The sequence below is a fragment of the Bidens hawaiensis genome, unplaced genomic scaffold (genome assembly GCF_021521415.1).
Source record: "Bidens hawaiensis isolate Kalapana, Puna unplaced genomic scaffold, B.hawaiensis_p1.1 tig00011076_1, whole genome shotgun sequence".
NCBI classification, from domain to species: domain Eukaryota; kingdom Viridiplantae; phylum Streptophyta; class Magnoliopsida; order Asterales; family Asteraceae; genus Bidens; species Bidens hawaiensis.
The window spans coordinates 733,122-758,784 of NW_027491854.1; the positions used below are offsets into that span (position 1 = coordinate 733,122).

The 25,663-nt window shown below is 35.0% G+C and overlaps 1 protein-coding gene and 1 pseudogene across 1 annotated transcript; one reads left to right on the top strand and one right to left on the bottom strand.

Annotated features, from left to right (window-relative positions):
• Positions 1–4,926: 4,926 nt before the first annotated feature.
• Positions 4,927–15,488, bottom strand: LOC143536994 (UDP-glycosyltransferase 71E1-like; annotated as a pseudogene).
• A 3,830-nt stretch (positions 15,489–19,318) lies between these two features.
• On the top strand, positions 19,319–23,180 carry LOC143536995 (uncharacterized). Its single transcript, XM_077030860.1, has 2 exons — positions 19,319–22,499; positions 22,606–23,180. Exons 1-2 carry the CDS (start codon positions 19,595–19,597, stop codon positions 23,043–23,045), a joined length of 3,345 nt encoding a protein of 1,114 aa, XP_076886975.1. The 5' UTR covers positions 19,319–19,594; the 3' UTR covers positions 23,046–23,180.
• The last annotated feature ends 2,483 nt before the right edge of the window (positions 23,181–25,663 follow it).

Here is a 25,663-nt window from a genome sequence, read left to right on the forward strand (position 1 = left end):
TTTTTGTTTGTGTACTTGGTGTGAATTTGGTTTGTTTTATGCATGTATTTATAGTGTGAGAATATGATGTTAGCCTAATTCATTCCAAAACTTTATATGTGTTAAATTCATTAAATACGGCCTGACACATGCATGGTCAATGAATGGTTCACTTGGCCACTTGGCAATATGGTTGGCATTATTTGTCTTCAATCTGTATGCCTATATGCAAAAAAGAGAGACATTTTGTAATAACGCACTAGTTATATGCCTGGTCAAGGAGTCGTTGATCGGTCATCAATGCCACAATATGGGTAGGCAATTTTCAAGGCATGAGACCATATGTAGTTATAAATCCCCACCTGCCAGGCATTATGCGTTACGTGGTGTCCAGTAAGAGTTATGGTTTTTTACAAAAACATGGTGTAGTCATAAAGCCCCACTCCCAGACGTTATGCGTCACGTGACACCCAGTCTTTTGTTTTTTTAAATAATAATTCATTTAAATAATTAAATATAAAATTAAAAAACTACATTAACATTATAAAAAATACATTAAACTATCAATAATAAAAATAATAATAAAAATAAAAATAGTTATAATAAAATATAAAGTCCTCCATCACTAAAAACAAAAAAACAAATCAATAACCAATTATCAAATTATTCATATTAAAAAAATAACCCCAGCCTCTCAATTCTTGATGAAACCCCATAACCAGACAACCAATTCAACACCAAGCTTTCACCTTTCATCATAAATGTAACACCTTTCAATCTTTAACATGTTACCCATCATTTCCCCCTTCATTTCCTCTTCAATTCGATCCCAATTTTGCTTCGTGAAAACCTAGGGTTTGTTCGTCAGAATCCAATTAGATTCTCATATACGCCAATCATTTCCCAATATTTCATCAGATTCGTGTTTAATCCCATAAAATTAATATGTTCAACGGATATATTTATGAAATCCGTGCCATTTCTCGCGTTATCCAGGAAACGCCAAAAAAAAAACCATCGCAAAACGCCGGCGGGGGCGGTGTGCCTTCGGCGTTTTGGTCCAAAACGCCTGCATAACTCCCCGAGTACGCAGGGTCTGAGTATTGAGAATTTAAATGTCTTGACATAGCAGAAAAAAGAAGACCCTTAAGTACTAGTGAGCAACAAATTGTATTAACTAATTTTTTTGACGACGATTATCGTTCTACAAAATAAACATATCAAAAGATAGCACTAAAACGATATATTGTATTACATAACTAATGGTTCGTAAAGCTTTTCTAGCATTATTGACAGCTTTGTGGTTTATATTAAAACAACAAACTGTTGATCACCTCCCCCCCCCCCCCCCCCCGGTGCGCGCCTTATGTATAGATAGTAGCCAGCATCATCATAAGATTTTCTCATTGCTTCATCTGATCGGTTTTCTCTTTTTATGTCCTTTTTGCACCAGATGGTTGTTAGGGCGTAGGGTTGTCTCCAAGAATCATGAAAGATTTTTGGGCCGAATGCGAATAAAAATTTGGGCATCAAATTAGTTGAATATATGGGTTTAAACATTAAAAATATATATTTCTTTCCAAAACCTCTTTAAAATAATTCTTTAATATACACAAACCGCAAAAATCACAAAATATGAAAAATTAGAACTCAACAATTGTTAATTTAGAGCTCAACAAATGTCAATTTCTAACAAAAGATACTAGTTTATGAGGTACAATTACAAACAATACATATAATTTAGGGCTCAACACTTTAACAAGATAGTCAATATATGGCTAAGTTTATAAATTATGACTAAATTGAGTGCATCAAAAAATAAACTTTGAAAATTATATTTGAGACAAAATGAAAATCGGATAGATGTAACACCCCGACCAAAGGCGGCGGAACATGCCGGGGTGAAATGGATTGCCCAAGAACACAAGACACTATTAAAGTGACAATATTTAATCAACTCATTAATTTCATTCAATCATCAAAATAACACATATTGTTCATACAAATAACATCAAACATAAGAAATAAATATTGTTCATTCTTCTAATAACCTAGCGGTATCAAAATAGAATGACGTCTTCAAACTCCAACTCAAGTAATAATCAAACATGTAACAATGCATAAAATAACATTTGTCAACACGTATGTTGGTGAGCAATTTCATAGTTTTGAGTATATATAATATGAGCGAAATCCACAAACGTATATGAGACTATAAATAAAAGCATCAATCATGGTATATAAAACATATGTAAATGAGGATCCTTTCTAATCGGTAACAACCGACATACTTGGATAATGAGGCCTTATTCTACCAGCACAAGGCTAAGTAGTTAGGGGAGCGTATGATCATACTTAATGAGGCTCAACAACAATATAAAAATAAACACTCGCGCACGTAAAGCATATGAGACATATAACACACAATAGAGCAAGTATTCTAGTATCATACACCCTAAAGTTTGGGGTTTTAGAAATGAGTATAATAAATCATTTTTGTTTGAATAAGTATGCATGTTACCCCCAAAAGATAAAAGTGAAAGCAGTGGATGAAATGTACTTACGTTAACTAAGTAACTTGAAAGATTGATTCGTGAATAATCGGAGATCGGGCTTAACGAGCAAGACCTAGATTAAATGGGTCTTAAGTTAGTAGGTAGTCTTGGAAGGGGTTTAAAGTAAAATATGACAAGTAAAGTAAATAAATGAAGTTCACCTAATGCAGCTTTTTTTGTAAAATAAAGGTTGCCTTAGCCCAATTTTTTTGTAGTGTGTGTCTTAGGCAAGTGAACTCGGTTTAGTTCGGTTTTGGTTCGGTCATTGACTCGGAATGATACCGAGGATGGTTGCCACATACCCAAATGCCATAGAACTATCAAAATGGTTTTAGAAGTTACAAGGTTCAAATCTTTCATAAGCATGATTATTTAACTATTTTAAACAAAACTAGTAAACAAAACTATTTAAAACAAAAGCTAGTAAACAAGAGTTCGGTCTTGGTTCGGTCTTGATTCGGGTCTACTCTCGGGATAAAACTGATGGTCGGTTAATTTGTATATGTTTTAGTTTGTTTATTATTTAGTTTTAATTGTTTATTCTAAAACTATCGATACTTCATACGTGTTTTATTTGATTTCAGGTCATAGGCGTTAAAATACTCAGTATGGACCTGTTGTGACACGGAATGAAGACCCGATATGTCCAGCACGCAAAATGAGGAAAACAGAAGTTTTCTGTAGCAGGGTCCCATCGCGGTACGCGATGGGCTTGCTGAAGGTCCCATCACGGTACGCGATGGGAAATTAAATGATGATGACCACTTGGTCAATAGCGGTACGCGATATGTAACAAAAGACCCCGTCGCGGTACGCGATAGGAGGTGCAGACGGGATTTTTAGTTTAAATCATATTCTTCATCATTATGAAACCCTAACTTCGTTTTTGACGACCAAGAGGCGATTCCAGCAGTTCCTATTGGCGATTTCCACTATCCTAGCTCGTTTCAAGACCCTACATATGATTTCTATCATCCGTATCGAAGATTCAATGATGTCTAGGCTCGGCTAATCTCCTAAAATCGCACCCGGGATGTATAGTTTGTAACCTTTTACAGTTTTTCTCATGTGATTAAGAATACTTATGTTTTGTTATTGATGATTAATATATGATTATTGATGTTTGGTATTTCTGAGTGTTCGGTCGGTTTAGGTTTACGTTGGTCTGAACGATCTGTTACCAGTTGCTAGATAATTAGTCATATAACTGTTTGGTTAGATTGAATACGATAAAACATAAAATTACCCTTAACTGAGTCACAGTGGCAAGGACTGTTTGATAACCAGTGCCGTGTGTAAAGTAATTATTGATGTCTAAGGTTTTGTCTGATTGATCAGTTTTCAGTTAATCATTAATAATTAATCTGTTAGGTTGCATGAGATACTGTTGGTTGCTTACTTGAATTCCCGGGTGTGATTTGCTTTGTTAACTGTTTGAAATTCGTGTACTTGTTCATTGCTTAGTTCTATGAATTTACTAAAAATTGCTTGTGTGATCAACACTAAAAATTTGTCACTTCATAATATTAGAACTGTTACACGAATACATTGACCACATACTCCTTGTGATACTATACCCTACTTGCTCTAACTATTTAGAATAATTAGGTGTTTGATTGACTCAAACGACGGTCATCAAAAACCGAGACTAGTGACTTCATACCCAAGACCATGAAACTCTTTAAACATGAATTAAAACTAAACTACTTACAATATAAACAAGACTAGTAAAGCATTAAATGAAAATAGTATAATCAAGAACTACAAAGAGTTTTTCATGAAGCCTTACCTTGTAGCATATCACCTCCCAAAGAAGATGAAAGCCAAAGGAAACAAGGGGTGCATATTATATATATGTTGTACCACAAGATATGAATCAGTAAGTAACAAAACAAAAATTAAAGAAGGTTGTTGTTTGATAATTATGAACCTTGAAGGTTTGAGAATGGTGTTCTTAGCTTGAGAGAGAAAAGAGATGAAATGAGCAAGAAGAAATGAAGAGGATTGGCTTGTATATATAGGGTATTGGTCAAAGTTGTTTTCCATGGTTTATATCAATACTTGCATGTGTTTAAAAAAAGGTTTAAACAAGTCAAATAATACAAACAAGTAACAAAATACAAAAAGTAAGAGATGATTATGAAACATAGAAACCCATTATTTTATATTATTGAAAGATTCGGTTTACAAATCGGGTTGGGTTTTGATACAAATACAAATACAAAAAAGACCGAAAATGACAAATATTACAATAGGTATTCTCGATGTCTGTTTTGAAGGTGGTCAAAATTTGAACATTACGGGTCAAAACCGTCGTATAATAAAATACCATGACGACTGTTTAAGGTATGATCGAGTTTATATGTAATACGGTGTGTGCATGGCAAGCCCCGTTGGCATGGGTATTTCCATGTGGTGAATGGAAAATCTTACCATCATAGCATTAAAAATGAAACTCAAAACAATAAAAGCAAAGAAACAAAGCATACAATTTACTTAACTCTTAAATGGTTACTCTCATGACATGATCAATGAAGTTTCCAACTGCTTTGTAAGAGGATCCACTCTCAACAACTGCAGCTTTACTCTTCTCTTTCATCTCCTTCACCTTCTTCCTCATATCACCATCACTCATCAACCTCCTAATCCCACCTTCAATCAACACCGCCGTCACTAGCACCGCCTCGCGCACACGATCTGGTGTAGTATCCATTAAATATTCTATCTCTATCTCAACCTCCAATCCCAGTTCCACCACAAGCATAAACGCATTCAGTTGTTGTTCCGAGTATCCAGGCCATGCAGCCACGGAACACCGCACCATATACTCTCAAAAGTCGAGTTCCACCCACAGTGAGACACAAACCCACCAACTGATGGGTGGGCCAACACAGCCATCTGTGGGGCCCACCCAATAACTTTTCCAACACCAGATGTGCGTTCAAGGAAGCTGATGTGGTCTAAAATATGCATAATGTTATATAAATATTTCCTATACTTTCAAGTATTTTGGGTCAGGTTTTTATTGAATATATTTCTATTTGGTTCATATTTGAGCTTTAAAGGTTTTTGAGACAACGAGCTAAAACATGCAAATCGACACGTTAATAATACCATTTAAAAAAGAAAGATAAGTAATGGGCTACTATTAATTTGTCTCAAACGAATTTTGTTATGAGTAAATTATGTTTTTCGAATATTATGACTAATAATTAATTTTTAGTTGTGTAACAGGTTAATCGAAAAAGGGAGCATGCAAGAAGAGGATACTAATATTGTTTTTAATTTTAAAAGAATAATGTTGACATCAATATATATTGCAATACGTAACTCTGGTGATGAAGTCAACTACATATGCTCACAATGATTAAATACACACTCATGGCGTATTAAAATAATAAACCAACAATTAGTGTGGGCTGAGATAAAGCTATGTGAGATTAAATTGTGGCCCATCCATATGTCGGTGAGAAAACAAATATAATAGGAGTTTGACGACAGATTGAGAGGGACGCAAGTCGGAAAGGGGGGCGCCCCTTATTTTGGCTACTGCCAAGTTGGAACAGAAACAACCAAGCACCCAAGCTGCTCACAAAAGTCCACGGCAAGAATCAAAAGAAAGAAATTAAACAAGCAAGCAGGTAGGCAACTCAATTAATTTAAGCTACCAGGCTAGTAGCTCATCTATATATATTTCCTTTCTGATGAACCGTGATCTATATTTTATCTTTGTTTCATTCGTAATTATGATTGGTTAAACTATTATACTGTCTGGGTTTGGATGAATACTTTTTAGACTCGTTTTATTTTTGGTTTTGGATTTCTTATTGATTGGTGATGTTTTGGTAAAGTTTTTTTTTTATTTGGTTGTGATGCATATGCGTATTTTGTATTAATTTATTATCAGTTTTTGTTCCATATGCGTCTTTGTGAATGTCTTTCATGTATGGATGCATATTAGGTTGCTTACTGTGTGTTTGTAACTAGTTTATGGTTTATTGTTAACGTATTCCATAGGAACGGTAATTGAGAGTTTAGAGATACCTTATATTCTGTCACTTGAGAGACCGGGAGGTAATTAAGTGTCGGTTGTTTAGATCTTTTGCGGGTTTGGGTAGTGATTGCATAGGAGTGAGTTACCCTAGATTCCTTTAGATTCTTACAGATCCGAGTTATAACCGAATTCAATAAAAATCCCCCTTACGCCTTAGGGTGTTTTGTGATTAGAGAGACCGGGAGGTGATTAATCTTTGGGTACCTTAGCATAGTTAGGTAAGGTGAGACCGGGAGGTGATCCGAACCATTAAACCGTTGAGCTTACATAATATTTAGGGTTTTAGGTATTGTTGGTGAGACCGGAAGGAGATCTAGCATACTTTAGTTATTCCTTAGTATCATATTTTTAGAACCCGGTTACCGATCATAAATCCAATTCCAAGAGTTTACGAGTTGACTAGTAAGATTCCTTGCCTAGGTAGTTGTTCTCCCTATTTGAGTTTTACCCCTATTTTTTTCACGTCAGTTTTAGTTTAAATATTATTTAGTTTATATTTAATAATTAAAAAAGACAAAAATCAATTAAATATATTTATTTAAGTTATTAGTCAGAGTCTAGTTTAGGTGTCGCTAGTGTCCTTTGGGTTCGATATCCGAACTTCATTAGGCTTTACTATAGTTGATAGGTACACTTGCCTGTCTAGTGGTCTAGCATTAGGATAGTCTAGATTTATAAATTTAAAACTAGAGTGTCTAGGTTAGGTTAAGTTTTTAATAGACTGTTTCGCACATTAAGTTTTTGGCGCCGTTGCCGGGGACACTTAGGCGATAGCGAAACTAGCTTTGATTGAACATAATTGATTAATTGGTCTTTTTGTGTCTTGAGTTGTGGTGTGTCTTGTGAGTTCATGATTTAGATTAAGCGTGTCTAGTCGTGTTTAGGATAATTTAGTTTGTGTTTATTTTATCGATTCTAGTTAATATGTTTAATAGATCGAGTCAGTTTAGGAGTATTTTATATAGAAGATGTTGGAAAGAGTCGAACAAAAGGAACGTGAAAGATTCCAAAAGATTAAGGAATTGGAAGTCAGGCTTGATAAGTTTATCGAAAGAGAAAGACTTCGTAAGCTAGAGGAACTCGAAGCTAGGTTAGAAGAAATAAGTGCTAGAATTCAAAATGAGAGTTTTTCTTACAAGGAGCAGGAAGCCTTATATGAAAAAGATGATGAATTCTGGAATAATAATGATGAGGGCGTGATAGAAGAGATGGAGTTGGAGCGACCTGATTACACGGATCTGAGCAAAGATGCCGTTGAGGAGCCACTTGACCAGATGGAAGATGACAAAGAGGAGGAGCATGCACCATCTTGGGAGGATGAGTTTGGTGATGAATTGGTAGGTTTACCCGTTTTTGACGAACATGCAGAATTTGACCCTGTTGGCGATCTTATATATTTATAAACACTAATCATGGGGAAGCCAATAATGGAGATCAAAACGTCACTAGAAGAAGAAAAGGAAGAGGAAGTGGCAACGGAGGAGGATCAGAATATGGTACTTGAGTCGCCAAATCGTAGGAATGTTAGCAGGCCTGTGGAGGAAGTAGATAGGGGATCGCCACCAAAATCGACAAAGCCACAGAAGAGGGAGCGAAAATGCTTGGATCGACAAGTTTTGAGGGTTCAAAAATGGTTCATTAAGAATTATAGGACAACGCTAAAATGCAAAAATAACCATTTTTCTCATTATATGTCATGTATTAGGTTTGGTCCAGGTAAGTTTAAGTATTGGTGGTCCGACCCATTTAAATGCTTTAAAATGCTTTTTAGTTTCACTATGTGCTATTTGTTTAAATATGTTGAATGAGTGGAATTAAACGGGTTAGACTGGGGTTGGATAAAAGAAAAGCCTCCTTATTGAGATTTCGGGAGCGAGTCCGGCTGAAGACTCTTCTGTAAACTTAGCGCTTCTCGGGAGGTAACCCGGTAGAATGTTTTTATTTTACTTTTATTTTTTGGGTTTCTTGCTTTCTTGTGCTGGCTGTTTCTTGGTTTGCTTTCAGGTTTCTTCAGGGATGCTATTAGATGATTGATGATACATGGTTTGATTCAAGTGTGGGGAGACTATTTGTTTATTGATTGCCGCTTTCGTTCGTAAGTGATAGCTTTGTAGAGAGCACTGGAGTATGAGGCTTTTGTTCAAATTGGAGGGCACTGGACACGACTCGCAAGGCAATATCATCATATTTACCAGGGGAGTCTATTCCATTTTACTTATATTTGAATGTGCTTTAATTTTTGTCTTTTCCTGTCTCATTGAGGACAATGTAACATTTAAGTGTGGGGATGGGAAACTGACGTTTAAAAAAAAATCAAAAAATTTTAAAAACTGATGTGTTTATAAAATAATCAAAAATTTTTAAAAAATAATAATTAAAAAAAAAGTTTTAAAAAAATGTCCTGAATATTTATTGAAAATTTTTGCAAATAATGGAAAATGATAGAAAAATTTGAGATTGTTTTTTAAAACTACTATTATATATGAGATTAATAAAGATAACGCACTAAACTTGGGATGTGTCGGTAGGCCCAACTAGCTTTGATAGTCCTCTTTAGCAGTTTTTATATATTTATAATAATTTGAAAAACGGTGAAACCGAAGTTCGATGCTTAGAGAGGATTACCATAATCTAAAAATTTTGAGATGGTAAGAATTAAATGCACTCAAACTAGCACACCACCACATGTCCATCTTTTTACCAGCTTAGAAATAGTTATATAATTTAGGGTGATATAAAAAAAAGAAAAGAAAAAAAGAAAAAAAAGAAAAAAAATGATTGAAAAAAAAAGAAAAAAAAGTATGTTATGAAAGTTATAAGTGTTCCAAAAGTTGGTCCGAAAAGCAAAATAGTGAGAAGTTATGTATTATAAAATGCCAAAGAAGCATTCTCAAAGTTAGTAAAAGAGGCCAAAGTTGCACATACTAGACGGGACTTAAAGTTTACGTGTTACCAAGGGGATAGTGACTCTGAGGATACACTATTGGGGCTCGAAGGTTCTTAGTCAATAAATATTTTTTTAGGGATATATAGGACAAAGTCCAATAATATTTAGGGTATGCTCGTACGGCCTCCACATGACCATTCATCCATCAAATTTCACCGAGTGCATCTACTTAGTACCATCAACGAGTCCTTGGCTTATGGTGATTTGTCAAACCAATTTGCTTTGACTCTAGTTTTTCTAGCTCTCTTTGTCTGAGATGGGGTAGGTGTAGCCGTGGTTTTTGTACTTAAAACGCTTAATGCAATTGGGGGCTTGATAGGCTGGTGGCTGGGTTTAAGTGGACAACAATATCGGCAATCGCGGTTTTTGCGTTTATCTATGCTTAAAAGATAACCTATATGTTTTAAAGATTAGTCTTGAATTCTGATTCCATTGCAAAATACTTTTTCAGGGACGAAAAAGGTTTAAGTGTGGGAATATTTGATGTGGTCTAAAATATGCATAATATTATATAAATATTTCCTATACTTTCAGGTATTTTGGGTCAAGTTTTTATTGAATATATTTCTATTTGGTTCATATTTGAGTTTTAAAGGTTTTTGAGACAACGAGCTAAAACATGCAAATCGACACGTTAATAATGCCATTTAAAAAAGAAAGATAAGTAATGGGCTACTATTAATTTGTCTCAAACGAATTTTGTTAGGAGTAAATTATGTTTTTCAAATATTATGACTAATAATTAATTTTTAGTTGTGTAACAGGTTAATCAAAAAAGGGAGCAGGCAAGAAGAGGATACTAATATTGTTTTTAATGTTAAAAGAATAATGTTGACATCAATATATATTGCAATACGTAACTCTGGTGATGAAGTCAACTACATATGCTCACAATTATTAAATACACACTCATGGCATATTAAAATAATAAACCAACAATTAGTGTGGGCTGAGTTAAAGCTATGTGAGACTAAATTGTGGCCCATCCATATGTCGGTGAGAAAACAAATATAATAGGAGTTTGACGGCAGATTGAGAGGGACGCAAGTCAGAAAGGGGGGCGCCCCTTATTTTGGCTACTGCCAAGTTGGAACAGAAACAACCTAGCACCCAAGCTGCTCACAAAAGTCCACGGCAAGAATCAAAAGAAAGAAATTAAACAAGCAAGCAGGTAGGCAACTCAATTAATTTAAGCTACCAGGCTAGTAGCTCATCTATATATATTTCCTTTTCGATGAACCGTGATCTATATTTTATCTTTGTTTCATTCGTAATTATGATTGGTTAAACTATTATACTGCTTGGGTTTGGATGAATACTTTTTAGACTCGTTTTATTTTTGGTTTTGGATTTCTTATTGATTGGTGATGTTTTGGTAAAGTTTTTATTTTATTTGGCTGTGATACATATGCGTATTTGGTATTAATTTATTATCAGTTTTTGTTGCATATGCGTCTTTGTGAATGTCTTTCATGTATGGATGCATATTAGGTTGTTTACTGTGTGTTTGTAACTAGTTTATGGTTTTATTGTTAACGTATTCTATAGGAACGGTAATTGAGAGTTTAGAGATACCTTATATTCTGTCACTTGAGAGACCGGGAGGTAATTAAGTGTCGTTTGTTTTGGTCTTTTGCGGGTTTGGGTAGTGATTGAATGGGAGTGAGTTACCCTAGATTCCTTTAAATTCTTACAGATCCGTGTTATAACCGAATTCAATAAAAATCCCCCTTACGCCTTAGGGTGTTTTGTGATTAGAGAGACCGGGAGGTGATTTAATCTTTGGGTACCTTAGCATAGTTACGTAAGGTAAGACCGGGAGGTGATCCGAACCATTAAACCGTTGAGCTTACATGATATTTAGGGTTCTTAGGTATTGTTGGTGAGACCGGAAGGAGATCTAGCATACTTTAGTTATTCCTTAGTATCATATTTTTAGAACCCGGTTACCGATCATAAATCCAATTCCGAGAGTTTACGAGTTGATTAGTAAGATTCCTTGCCTAGGTAGTTGTTCTCCCTATTTGAGTTTTACCCCTATTTGTTTTGCGTCAGTTTTAGTTTAAGTATTATTTAGTTTATATTTAATAATTAAAAAAGACAAAAATCAATTAAATCTATTTATTTAAGTTATTAGTCAGAGTCTAGTTTAGGTGTCGCTTCACTACTACAAAAATGATCAAAAGGTGCGATGCCAAAAAACCGATAGGTGCGGTTTTATATATCAATCGCACCTTCTGAGAATAATTTAAGTTTAAATGTAAATGGATACATAAGGTGCGGTTAAGAAGGCTTGTTTAAATTTTTAATAAAAATGGAAAAATATAAATGGATACTTAAGGTGCGGTTAAGAAGGCTTGTTTAAATTTTTAATAAAAATGGAAGCAAAAGGTGCGGTCCTTTATTGAATATCAAGTGAAAAATGGAATGAAACAACACAAAAACATGGCGCGTAATCAGTTCTACATCCCCCCCCCCCCCCCCAAAAAAAATCCGAAATATTTTACATTCCCTCCGTCTCAATCTAATTCACCATCAAATTGCAAACCCTAACTCAATAACTCTCTGTAGACAGCCTAAATCCATCTCCAACCGGCAGCCACACCAGACCAGCCCCTAATTGCAAACCCTAACACTGAAATCAGCCCGTAATCGGACCACCCACGACCAACCGTTGACTGAAATCAGTACTTTACATCATGAAATTAACAAACACAGTAAGTCACAACTTCAATTCTTTTTTTTAATTGTTAAGGCAGTAGGGAAACAGAACCAAGATAATCTTGTGTTTCAAAGGTGTGTTTGTTGGACTAGGTTATGCCAAGGTTTCCATGGATGGTATTGTTGATTCATATAAATATCTTAAAGTCTACAATGTAACAAATTAAACGAAGTGAAGTTGAAAAGGTTGAGCATTTAGTTCATCAGATAGTTCAATAAAGCAGTAAGGGTATATTTTTGGTTATGTTAATACATATTCTAGTATATTACTGTAATAACTAGTATAATATCTTTTTTGTTAGTTTGTAGCTTGCGAACCAACGTGCACCGAGCAAGTCACATACTTTGAGAGTGGACTTGTGTCGCCCGTTAGAGTTTTACAAGTGCCTTGCCACAAACACATGATGATGACACCGTGAACACTTCAAATCTACGTACACAAAACGTTGATCCATTTACTCCAATATTTTTATTTTTAACTTAGATTGATTTGTTCATATTATAACAATTTGTTTGTTATTTTAGGCCGATGAAGTGAATCGTGCCTTACCACAGCTTCATGATGAGAACATCGCGAGTAGTTCACTTTATCAAATGGTAGCCGACCCATTGACTCTTATAGTTTTTTGTTAATTTAGTTTGATTTTGTTAATGTTATAACAATTTGTTTGTTAATTTAGGTTGATAGTGCAACCGACAAAAAGATGGATAGAATGCGGTTATATGTTGATTAACCATATATGGGAGTTTGAAAAAGTAATTTGCATATATTTCAAGTTCAAATTTCAACTTATTTATTTATTTGTATACATTTAGATAGTTTGTTTATGTGTTTTTAGTTATGGAATGCACGAGAGTCTACTTCTTATGAGGAAATTGAGAAAATGGTTGTAGACTTGATGCAATGTTGGACAAAGAATGTGTTTGATGTATGAGGGCTGGACTATTGAGGCGTGCGTCTCAAGGTTAGCCTGGATTCTACCATTTTAAATCTAACGGGCCTTACCTAAACGATAACTTGCAGTTTGACTAAAATTGTCAAAGATAGTGACTAAAATACCCAACCTGCTTATTTTCAACTAATGTTGACATGTACCAAATCTGCCTAGATTATGACCCATTAACAAAATTATTTTGAAATGATCTTGTGTGCTGCAACTTGCAGTTTGACTTGTGAGAAGTCAAACCGTCAAATATATATTATTTGTTCAATTTGCAGTATCATATAAAGCTTGTGACCCAAAATTGCCTAATACCATATATACCCTTGATAAGTAAACGACCAACCTGTTTGAAAATAAACTATAATTTGTCGCTGACACGTTTAACTCATTTATGTATATTTGTTTATGGTCGTGAACCGTTTGTTTATTTTGTTAACGTATGGAAATAAACGAATACGAACACATTCAATTTCTTATTGAACACACTTGCATATATTTTTTAAGCTTCATTATATTAATGTAGCATTATGTTTTGTTAGATGATTTTATGATTTTGGTTGCGAGCATGAAGATGTCGGTTCGGGTGGCAAGAATGAAGACGTCGGTTCGAGTTGTAAGAATGAAGATGTAGGTTTTAAAAGTTTTGTATTACTTTTGTTTTTAAACATATGTATATTTGTGGTACAATGAAACTTTGTATGTTATTCTCTTTGGGCTTTATAGAAATTTATGATGGATTTATAGTTTTCTGGAAATTTTTATTAGGTTATATAAAATATTATTTGTTTTTTGAAAATCAAAAAAGAAGATCATAAGAAGCTAAAGATGCGGTCAACAAAACAGCATCTTTTGGATACAAGCAGGTTCAAATACAAGAGGTTCATATTAGCAGGTTCATATTTAATTGATTTGGTATAAGCAGAAGATGTGGTTCACATATAAGTGAGTAGAAGGTGCGGTTTACAGGAGGTGCGGTTCAATTTAAGTAAAAGGTGCGATGGTATTTAGTGCGGGCCTTGGACCACACCTTTTGGCAAAAAACACCGCATCTTTAGGGCTCTTATGTACTAGTGCTAGTGTCCTTTGGGTTCGATATCCGGACTTCATTAGGCTTTACTACAGTTGATAGGTACACTTGCCTGTCTAGTGGTCTAGCATTAGGATAGTCTAGATTTATAAATTTAAAACTAGAGTGTCTAGATTATGTTAAGTTTTTAATAGACCGTTTCGCACATCAGAACCCATCCGGTAGAACCTCTTCCAAGTTATCATACTCCTGCGGATACCCCAACTTTTCTTTCGGTACTGGTTCCCGGAGTGCCCACAAAAACCGGTGTCCACCCCGTTCAAGGGCGACCGCCATCTCCTTCACTTGCTTGTTGTTAAACGTTCCATTGCTTCCGAAGCATAAGAACACTACCGAACTATCCGGCTGCTCGTTTAACCACCGCTTAATCTCATCATTTTTCGCTTGGTTTATCTTCTTCTCTAGGTTTATTATCGGAAACACAGGTGGGATGTCATGACTGCTTAAAAGGGACTCAAGGCCATAGCTTTCCAGTTCATGAAATGTATTTATTATTATCCCCTTCGACTCACGAAACCTTCTCGCTAGATCGAGATACTTCTTCGAAAACTCCCCATCTTTACGAAACACCACTTCAGGAAACACCTTAACCGGGACAGGGTTGAGAAAACCCGGAAGGGAGAACTCGGTGTCAGGCGAGTTTTCCAGCTCCATTACATCAAAACCCTCATCGTCTCGTTTAGCCTGAAGGTAAAGCATGAGCTGAAGTAAGGCTGACGGACACGTGAAATAAGTGTAAGTTGGAGCTCCAAACTCGTTGGCGAAATCAATGAACTCCATGCAAAACATGTCAAATATGAAGCCAGCAACTGATCCAACCGAGTCAGACTCGATGATGCTCCGGACAATCTCTCTAAAACGAGGTCTGTGGTGTTCGAGGACGTCAATTAATCTGGTTGTGGTTGTGATGAAAGCCTTAGTGGCGTCATCGCACGGGATGTGGGCAATACGAAGACGGGGAGTATACGATTGATCAGTTTCTCTGTTGAATGTTGTTCCGAGACTTTCGGGGAGGTGCATTATGATTATTGTTGCTGAAAGGCGGTGATCGCGGCGGAGGAGAAGCTGTGCGAGCTCCACGGTTTGAGGCAGATGGCCAGCACCCGGAGAGGGGATGAAAACAAGCTCTGAGGTTAACATTTGTTTTTGTGCGTTGTGTTTTTTTTTGGTGAAATTAGTTTGTTATATGCATGTATTTATAGAGTTAGAATATAACATTAATTAAGTCAACTGCTTAATTGAATTGGGCAGTTGGGGATATTGGTTTTTACTTTGGAAATTCCAAAACTGTATATATGTTATTGTTATGTTAAGTTGCATGCCTAAAATCGTTCACAGCCTAGTTCATTGAATATGGTCTTCCACATGCATGGTCAATGAATGGTTCACTTGGTGTGCTCTTGTTTGTGTATATGTAAAAAAAGCAAAAGGTGATTTTTTGTATTAATGGCCTAGTTATATGGATGGTCAATGAATCGTTGATCACTCGTCAGTATGGTAGGCAATTTGTAGGGTAGTGACTAGTCGATCTCGAGGAAATCTCTTGCGAGAAAAATACTCTTAATGAGTTATATAAACTAATTTTATTAAACGGGGATTAAGGTTATAACAATAAACATAATGAAAAATATAGTATTAAAACAACATACTGTAATAATTATCCGACGATACGTGAAACCACCATAACATTCTTGATAGCAAACTGTGATGAACTCTTGCTCCCTTGCCTCTTATTGTTCTATTTCTTCATGCTTCTGCTCTCAAACATGCTTTTAAACACGTGGTTAAAACTATATAGCACCGGGATGAGACTTTCTTATTACTTCCATCTAGTAATCTCTTTTTATTTTTGTTGAGCACTAAACTCTTGTTTAGGAGGCATAATTGATATAAATTAAATCCAAGAAATAAGAAAATTATGACTCAACAATTTCAAATTTAATTAGTGGACTCCACGATGGCTAATGGTGGATGACGGTGGTGGACTAGGTGGTTGATTACTCGATACTCGACTGCACGACTCATCCCAGCTCGCCGCTACTATTTTTATTTTTAGTCTGTTTACTTTTAATATAGGCCCACTAACTCAATAAGTTATAGTTGAAAATTTGGATTATGGATAAAATAATATTTGGGCCCAATAATTATAGGTTTTAAACTTTTAATACTATTCATTAATTTTTATAAGGTTTCAAACTAGTAGGATTTCTTGTGGGTTGCATTCAATTTGACACGCGTTTTACATCAATTCAAAAACATAAAAACAAAAAATGGTAATGGTACCTATGTTAATCGAGCGGAATAGGTTCGATTCATCATGGTAAAGAACAAAAAATAAACTTTCATCGAAACGTACCTAAAAATAAGCACATTGCGATGGTATATCAGGAATTTTATAAATCACGGCATAACCATATATAAAAAATTCAAAACCATGAGGCAACTTTGATGACTTGTAAGTTTGTATTTCGATCATTTATGCGTAACAATTCACAACTCAGTTTTGAGTATAATTTATATAGAGACGTGTATAAAAGTTAAAGACGTAGCAACGAAATATTTGAAGTTTTACACACTTTGGTATTTTAAACGTTATATGAGAAAAACAAAATACGTTTAATAGTAAGCCGTCAAAATGACCATCGGTCAAATCCCTGGCCGGTTATTCTGAAAGTAATGGAGCTTAACTTAGAAAATTAGGAGTCTGAATTGTTATACAAATGTTATGAAAATAAAGGGTTACAAATTTGAAAATTACTGTTCAAAAAGGTCATTTGTTAAATACACCTACGATCGTTTGAAGTATGAGTTTAGATATTCAATAAGATGTGTGTATAGCTGCACCCCGTAGACATGGGTATTTTCACGTAGTGAATAGAGAAACTTAACAACATACCATTAAACATGAAACTCAAAACAATAAAACAAAGAAAGAAAGCATCCAATGGTCTTAAATGGTGACACTTATAAGTTATAACATGATCAATGAAGTTTCCAACTGATTTGTAAGAAGATTAACCCTCATCAACTGTAGCTCAGTTCTTCAACCATGCCATGAACCATATTAGTTCTTCATGGGCCCAACTTAACAGCCCATTTAAGAAACTTCAAACCGCTCGATCCAAATCCTTTTCGACAATATCCAGATGATTTATCTATTATTAACCCCTCAAAGAGTCCAAACATCCATGTATCATAAAACTAGCTTTTGAACCCGTGCATTACACGGGATTTGTCAAGTTATTGAAATTTAGGTATTTAATCATACGTAATTAATGGATTTTCTTTTTAATTTATAGATTAATTTTAATATGCCGTTAAAAAAAAAGATTAATTTTAATATTATCACACACGTACTTCCAAATGCTACATATAAAAAATTTCCATTTATCTAAGATTGAAATAATGTTTTAAGGTGGCATAAAATAAAATATTGGTGATTATCTAAATATATTAAAGATGCTTTATTTGATCAATACGAAAGTTAAATAGTGTGTTACAAATTGTGAGATTATAATTATAAATATTGTATTTATTCAACGTAATTTGAAGTACACACATAATTAAATATCTATTATAAACACAGGTCACCAATTATTATACTTTTTTTCATATAGGTTACAACTAATGGTCATACCAATTTGAACCATGACCCATGGTTACAACTAATGGTCATACAAATTGGACTCATGACCCATTGATAACATGGATTAAGGAGAGTTGAGATTATAATATAGGATTAAAATTAAAGTCAGGATTGAATGTGATTATGACACATCATCATTATTAATTTTATTTATTAGTATATGTAGATATTCAATGGTTTATATGTTTTTTTTGTTAAATCATGTCAAGCTTTATATATTTAATAGTAAAATTAGATGTAATCGGATAGATAGTAAAAGTTAGTGTGACATACCAATTGAACCCATGGATACTTTAATTAAAACATGGAATGTGATAGAAAAAGTTAGTAAAATTTAATGAAATAATATTAAATGACATTAAATACTTTTTTTCATATTGGTTACAACTAATGGTCATACCAATTGGACTCATGACCCATGGATAACATGGATTAAGGAGAGTTGAGATTAGAAAATAGGATTAAAATTAAAGTTAGGATTGAAGGTGGTTAAGACACATCATTATTATTATTTTTGTTTATTAGTATAGGTAGATTCGTATTTCAGCCGATGCAACACTTTGTGCCCAAGATTTTTTATTTTTTATTTTTTTAAATATTGATCATTTGGACCCATATAGTTGGGGTTTACTCCCTTCCGTTTATCATTATTATCACCGATGGTAACATAAAGTTTTTTCTCATTTCCTAATTGGGCTTGGGACATTATTTATTGTTTAACAGCCTAGACATAGACCACATCCCATAAAGTTTTGAATTTCAAAAAATTAACCAAAAGCCTTTGCTAATTGCTAGTATGGTGCGTAAAAAGGTGTCCTTCATAAGTTTTAAGGTTCGGGTTAATATGCGGTGAACAATAGTTATTTATCACTAGGGTTAAAGTGTGTAGGTGTTATATTATATTATCATCCCACCAAATATAAAGAAATGAAAGGGCTAAGGCCAGACGGTATGGAAGAAAGACTAAATGGCGAGATTAATATGGTAGCGCGGGAATATTGCACGACCCGCGAACGCTACTCCATCCACTCTAATAATTACATTCACTATCATAATTGCTTGAAGTGTAAAACTTTGAGAATTGCACCTAGCATTATTGTACACTAAAAATAGTGATCTCATTGAAGTTATAATCAAGCATCCAACAACCATGAATGGTGTCTTCTTTTATTAATCTTTTTAGTTTTTACACCAATGCTTCATTTACTTGTACCTTGGGTTTTAAAGCTTGTACAAAAAACCATGAAACAAAGAGAAGAGATGAAAGAATATAAAATTGGTGATGGAGGAAAACAGAGTGACTTTGACTTGAGATTGATGCCTAACTACTCCAACACTCACCTTGTTTTGTGTTTTACATAGAGTCAAGCACAAGCTTAATCAAAGCATCAATTAATCTATAAAAAAATTCACAATTTACAAGGTGGTGGTGGATGCTCTGCTATATTTGCAAATCTCTAGGTATTTATTTTTTTCTTTAATCTTTTTACACAAGTAGTTTGTTTTGTTTTTAACAATGCAATACACCATGAAACCAGTGCTCTTTCTTGATCATCACACCAGTGTTTAAACTTTAAACCTAGCAACAAAGATCAAGAAAACTTACAGCAAACCCCAAATCAAATGATACAAACCCAAGAAAAGTTTGCATATTGAGGCAAATGTCAATGCAATCTTCTTATTATTACTCCAAACCCCATAACCATATTTATCTTCTTCATCGCTTCTTTCTCATTTCTCTTTCAACCCTTTTCTTCATTTTGCCTTCCGCCTCCGGCAACCATGAAGCCACCGTACTTTTCAACTGGGTTCACGGCGGCGGCGGTTCTTTTTTCTCAAGCTGGCAACTTTCCGGCATAATCAAGAATCCATGCAAATGGGATTACATTAAATGTGATGCACAATATTTCGTTACCGAAATCAATATCCAATCAATCCCATTACATATCCCATTACCCACAAATCTTTCTTCATTTTCCCACCTCAAAACCTTAATAATCTCCGACTCCAACATCACCGGAATAATCTCCGGCGACCTTGGAAGCTGCCGGAATCTCACCACCATTGACTTAAGCTCCAACAGTTTAATAGGTTCCATCCCACCATCCATTGGCAAACTTTCAAACCTCCAAGAATTAATATTAAACTCCAACAAACTCACCGGAAAAATCCCGCCGGAGATCGGAAACTGCCGGAGATTAACCAATCTTCACTTATTCGACAATCAACTCTCCGGCAACATCCCACCTGAACTGGGTCTGTTACAAAACCTTGAAATCATCCGTGCCGGAGGTAACAAAGACCTCGCCGGAATAATCCCACCGGAGATTGGAAACTGTAGTAATCTTATTATCCTTGGCCTTGCTGACACACAAATATCCGGGTCTATTCCTGCATCCATTGGTAACCTGGTTAACCTCCAAACACTATCCATCTACACCACCATGATCTCCGGCGAGCTGCCGCCGGAGCTTGGTAACTGTTCAAATCTTGTAAACTTGTTCTTATATGAAAACAGTCTTGCTGGGCATATTATTCCACACCTTGGAAACCTCAAGAATCTTGAAAAATTGTTACTTTGGGAGAATAATATCATTGGTTCAATCCCAGAACAAATTGGAAACTGTAGTAAGTTAAAGATATTTGATGTTTCTTTAAACTCTTTATCTGGGAATATTCCTGTTTCAATTGGGAATCTTGTGGATTTACAAGAATTTATGATTAGTAACAATAATGTGTCTGGTTCAATCCCTAGTGTTATCGGAGATTGCATTAGTCTTCAACAGTTACAGGTTGATACTAATCAGATTTCAGGGTTGATTCCTGTTGACATTGGAAGATTAACAAATCTTGAAGTGTTTTTCGGTTGGGATAATAATCTTGAAGGAAGTATTCCTTTAAGTTTAGGAAGTTGTAGTAATATTGCAGCAATAGATTTATCACATAATACACTCACTGGTAGTATTCCACCAGGGTTGTTTCAGCTAAGAAATTTAACCAAGTTGCTTCTAATTTCCAATGATATTTCGGGTCCCATACCGCAAGAAATTGGAAATTCGACCTCTTTAGTGAGGTTAAGGCTAGGTGATAACCGAATCACGGGTGAAATACCTAAAGAAATCGCGGGTTTGAAAAGCATAAACTTTCTTGATTTATCAAGTAATCGGATTTCCGGGGTGGTTCCGAATGAGCTTGCTAGTTGTACCGAGTTAGAAATGATAGATTTTAGCAACAATACATTAGAAGGTGCTTTACCAGAGTCTTTATCATCGTTATCGGGCCTCCAAGTTCTCGATGTTTCAAGAAACCGCCTTTATGGTCCCATTCCATATAGTTTAGGGCGGCTAGTGTCATTAAACAAACTCATTCTTAGCCATAATGAGTTTTCTGGAGTGATCCCAGAGTCGCTCCAGCTCTGCTCAGGTCTCCAGTTCCTAGACTTGAGCAGTAACAAGCTGTCGGGTGAAATCCCGCCTGAGATAGGGAATATCCAGGCGCTGGAGATTGCGTTGAACTTGAGTTGCAATGGGCTAACCGGGCCTATCCCGGTTCAAATAGGCGCGCTTAACAAGCTTTCAATTCTTGACATATCATACAACAAGTTAGATGGAAACCTAAGCATGCTTTCGCACCTTGACAACCTTGTGTCATTGAACATTTCCTATAACAACTTTACGGGATATCTACCGGATAACAAGCTTTTTAGGCAGCTATCCGAAGCGGATCTAGCCGGGAATCAAGGGTTATGTTCTTTAGGTAAAGATTCTTGTTTCTTGAGCAATGTAGCGGGATCCAGAAATGGGAAAGACGGGTACAAGTCTGGGGATTCTAAAATGCTAAAACTTGCACTTTCTTTGCTCATTACATTTACCATAGGTATGATGATCATGGGTGTGGCTGTGGTTTTGAGGGCAAGAAGGAGAGTTAAGGGTGATGATGAATCCGAGCTTGGTGAATCATGGCCATGGGAGTTTACTCCATTTCAAAAGCTTAATATCTCGGTTGATCGAGTCTTGAAATGTTTAGTCGACACGAATGTTATTGGAAAAGGGTGTTCAGGGGTGGTGTATCGGGCAGATACGGACAATGGTGAAATCATAGCTGTGAAGAAGTTGTGGCCGTCAATGACGTTTGATGGTGGTTATAATAACGAGAAGTGTGCAGTACGAGACTCGTTTTCAGCAGAAGTGAAAACTTTGGGCACCGTTCGACACAAGAATATTGTTCGGTTTCTGGGTTGTTGTTGGAACAAGAAAACGAGGTTACTTATGTACGATTATATGCCAAACGGGAGTCTCGGTAGCCTACTTCATGAACGAATGGGGAGCTCGTTGGAGTGGGAACTGAGGTACCAAATCTTGCTAGGGGCAGCAGAAGGGCTTGCGTATTTGCACCATGATTGTGTTCCTCCAATCGTTCATCGAGATATCAAGGCTAATAACATCCTCATTGGTTTGGAATTCGAGCCTTACATTGCTGATTTTGGATTAGCAAAGCTAGTCAATGACGGTGATTTTGCTCGATCGTCTAATACAATCGCAGGTTCCTATGGATACATTGCTCCTGGTAAGCCTTTTTCCGCTCAATTAACCTTTTGGTTTTATCCTTTTTCTGTGTGACATTTTCACAAACAGGTTGTGTGCACTAATATTATTCCTATTTTTTACCATAGAATACGGGTACTCGATGAAGATCACAGAAAAGAGCGATGTTTACAGCTACGGGGTAGTAATGCTAGAAATTCTAACAGGTAAACAACCGATCGATCCAACGATTCCAGACGGGTTACACGTAGTGGATTGGGTGAAACAAAGAAGAGGGCGGACCGAAATTCTCGACCGAAGCTTATTATCCCGGCCTGAATCCGATATAGAAGAAATGATGCAGGCGTTAGGCATCGCGTTACTATGCGTTAATTCCTTACCCGAAGAAAGACCGACGATGAAAGATGTCGCGGCAATGTTAAGGGAAATCAAGCACGAACGAGAAGAGTATGCGAAAGTCGATGCGCTTTTGAAGGGATCGATAGATAAACCCGCCACGGGTAGTAGGAATGGTGGCGATATCGGGACTCCCGCGACTTCATCGTCTTCTACAGTTCCGTACAAGTGAATAACGGCTACATAAGGTTGTTAGTTTCCCGGGCTTTTTTAAAAGTTTGATTTTTATTTATTTGGTTTGGAGTTTAATTAATTAAGAATTTTAGTTGTATATTTATTATTTAAGAGAGTTGTGTAAGTAGAAGATAGTTGAAAGCCATTTTTGGCTTATGAACCTCTATTAGTATAATAATCAACGCGTTTTTTTTACAGTCTGTTAGTTGGTTATAATCTTACTGTCTTTTAGTAATCATGAAAACCCGTTAATAGAAAACTCAGATGCTTTGTCAAGACTCATGACCTTGTTAAGTGTTGACCGACGAGATCAAGTAAATTATAGCATGTGTTGGGCTTGTGACTTGTAAAAGTTACGATAGAAAAGTAGTGTGAAAACTATATCTAAATCTGAAACTTTTAATATGGGGAATTATGTGTTTATCAATACACTGACCTTTGAAGATTATACTGAAAATGATGAACAATAAAACAAGTATGGCAGAACCAGGGGAGGATCAAGAGGGTCCACTGATCATTCAGCCAGCGAAATTTATTAAATTATAGATATAAAAGACAAGGATTTTTAAAAAATCATGAGTGCAACCCCTTAGTTGTAGTCAAAATAAAGAAAACAAACTCGCAATAACCATTTTAATAAAAAGTTCTTGTTTAGTCGCCATATACAAATAGAGGTCCTTGAGATAAGTGGACAACTAAATATTTCCGTCTCTAAATAGTGAAATGAAACATCAATAAATTAAAAAAAATAAAAATCACTCAACATAACCTACAAAGTTACAACCAAACAAAAATACAACAAACTTGGAATGGAAATAAACTAATACAATCACTTTTTAAAGAAAAATAATAATAACCACATATTATATATACTGTGGGTAATTTCACCAACATAAAATAACGTAATTTCACAAATATAAGCATTCTTTAACTAGCAATATAGTTGAATGAAATAATATAAAATAAATAGTAAATCACAGTTTTCGTTGTGTTTACATATATGTCCAATGATAGTAGATAAACATATGTTACACGCATAGTACAAGTATGCAAAACTCTTAGTCAAGTAACATGATATTTGAGATTTAGCTGATGTTTTCTTGATGATACGCAAGCACTAAAGCAAATACCTAAATAAGATTTATTCAACACTTATTTTCTCTATTGTATTAAAGATGAAGAATTAGTAAAACTCGACAAAGATATGGAAAAATCGATTAATAGAGAGTGATATGGTCTATTACAAAGATGAATGCATATCAATATAGACTATATAGTACCAAAAATCTCCCCTCTCCTCATCAAGTACAAGGGTATTTATGTTAGAGGAAGAGAATGTCTCTAGGGTACCACTCTTTAACGTCTTGTAAGGGTATATCTCTCTTATTGGTAAGGATTTCTTCACATTTCTTTCGCCTTTATGTCACATTACCAAGGTGGTCCTTTTGATGATAACCGTTTTATTCTCTTTCGGGTGGGATTACATGCTTGCTAGTTCATGGTAAAGTTTCTTACGTCGTCAACAACTATAATCCAATGTAATCGATTATACACGACTAAATAAAAGGTGATACGTGATGGTGGCATGCACATAATACGATTTTATGTGTGATTTTATTCTAAAAGTAACTATAAAGACATAATACACAGTAAAAATAAACTAAAATAAGCTACTTTCACAATGTTATATTTGTTTTATCATATAAATATTTTGTTTTAAAAAATTCAATCATCTAAAAATCCAAACATGTTCTCTTAACAAATTGAGGTTAGTTTGTATCAAATAATATAACAATTCTAACCCTTTTTCCTTTTGACTGATAAGTAATTAGTACACCACCCTCCATTTTTGGTTTTTTGACACTTCACATGTCAGGGTATAATTTAATATAAAAATGTACAACTCTATTATGCTATCCATTATACATGTGATACGTTTATGTGTACTTTTGGACTTGGTGACAAAGCAAAAGCAGAGAATCGTTAAAAATATGGGCCTCGAAATCAAATTCATATCCTTGAGATTCACATACTTCTCCATTTAATATGATAAAAATGCTTTAATAAAAAAGAGAATTATTGAATAATGAACTCCTTATACTTGTCTTTTTATTGCATAGTAAACCATCATTTATCTCAAAATGCATAGCTATTGATGTTGCAGATCAGTAATCACAGTCACTAAATGAGAAATTTTTGTTTTATTAATTATCAGTTAAATTATAGTCTTACGATGTTCTATTTAAAAGAAAGTTAGAAACCATATTATATTGTAAAATAAACGCATATGTATATCAATAAGTATACAATTTGAAAAATCGTTAGATACTACAATATAATAATGTTATTTCTATATATTGGTTTTTAATCAAACAACTTAATAATAAAAGAGAACCACTTAGAAAAGACAAAAGACAAGTAGCCTAGAAAAAAAAAGGAAAATTGGTTTTAAATAATCCCAACTATGCCATATTGGTAAATATCAGTCTCAATTTTACACTTGTTTGCTGACAGTCCCAACTATTTATGTATTTGTTTTTAACGGGCCGCGACTAACGGATGTTAACTCCGTTAGTTTTTGTCTGACGTGGCCATCCACGCTGTCAAAAATCATCT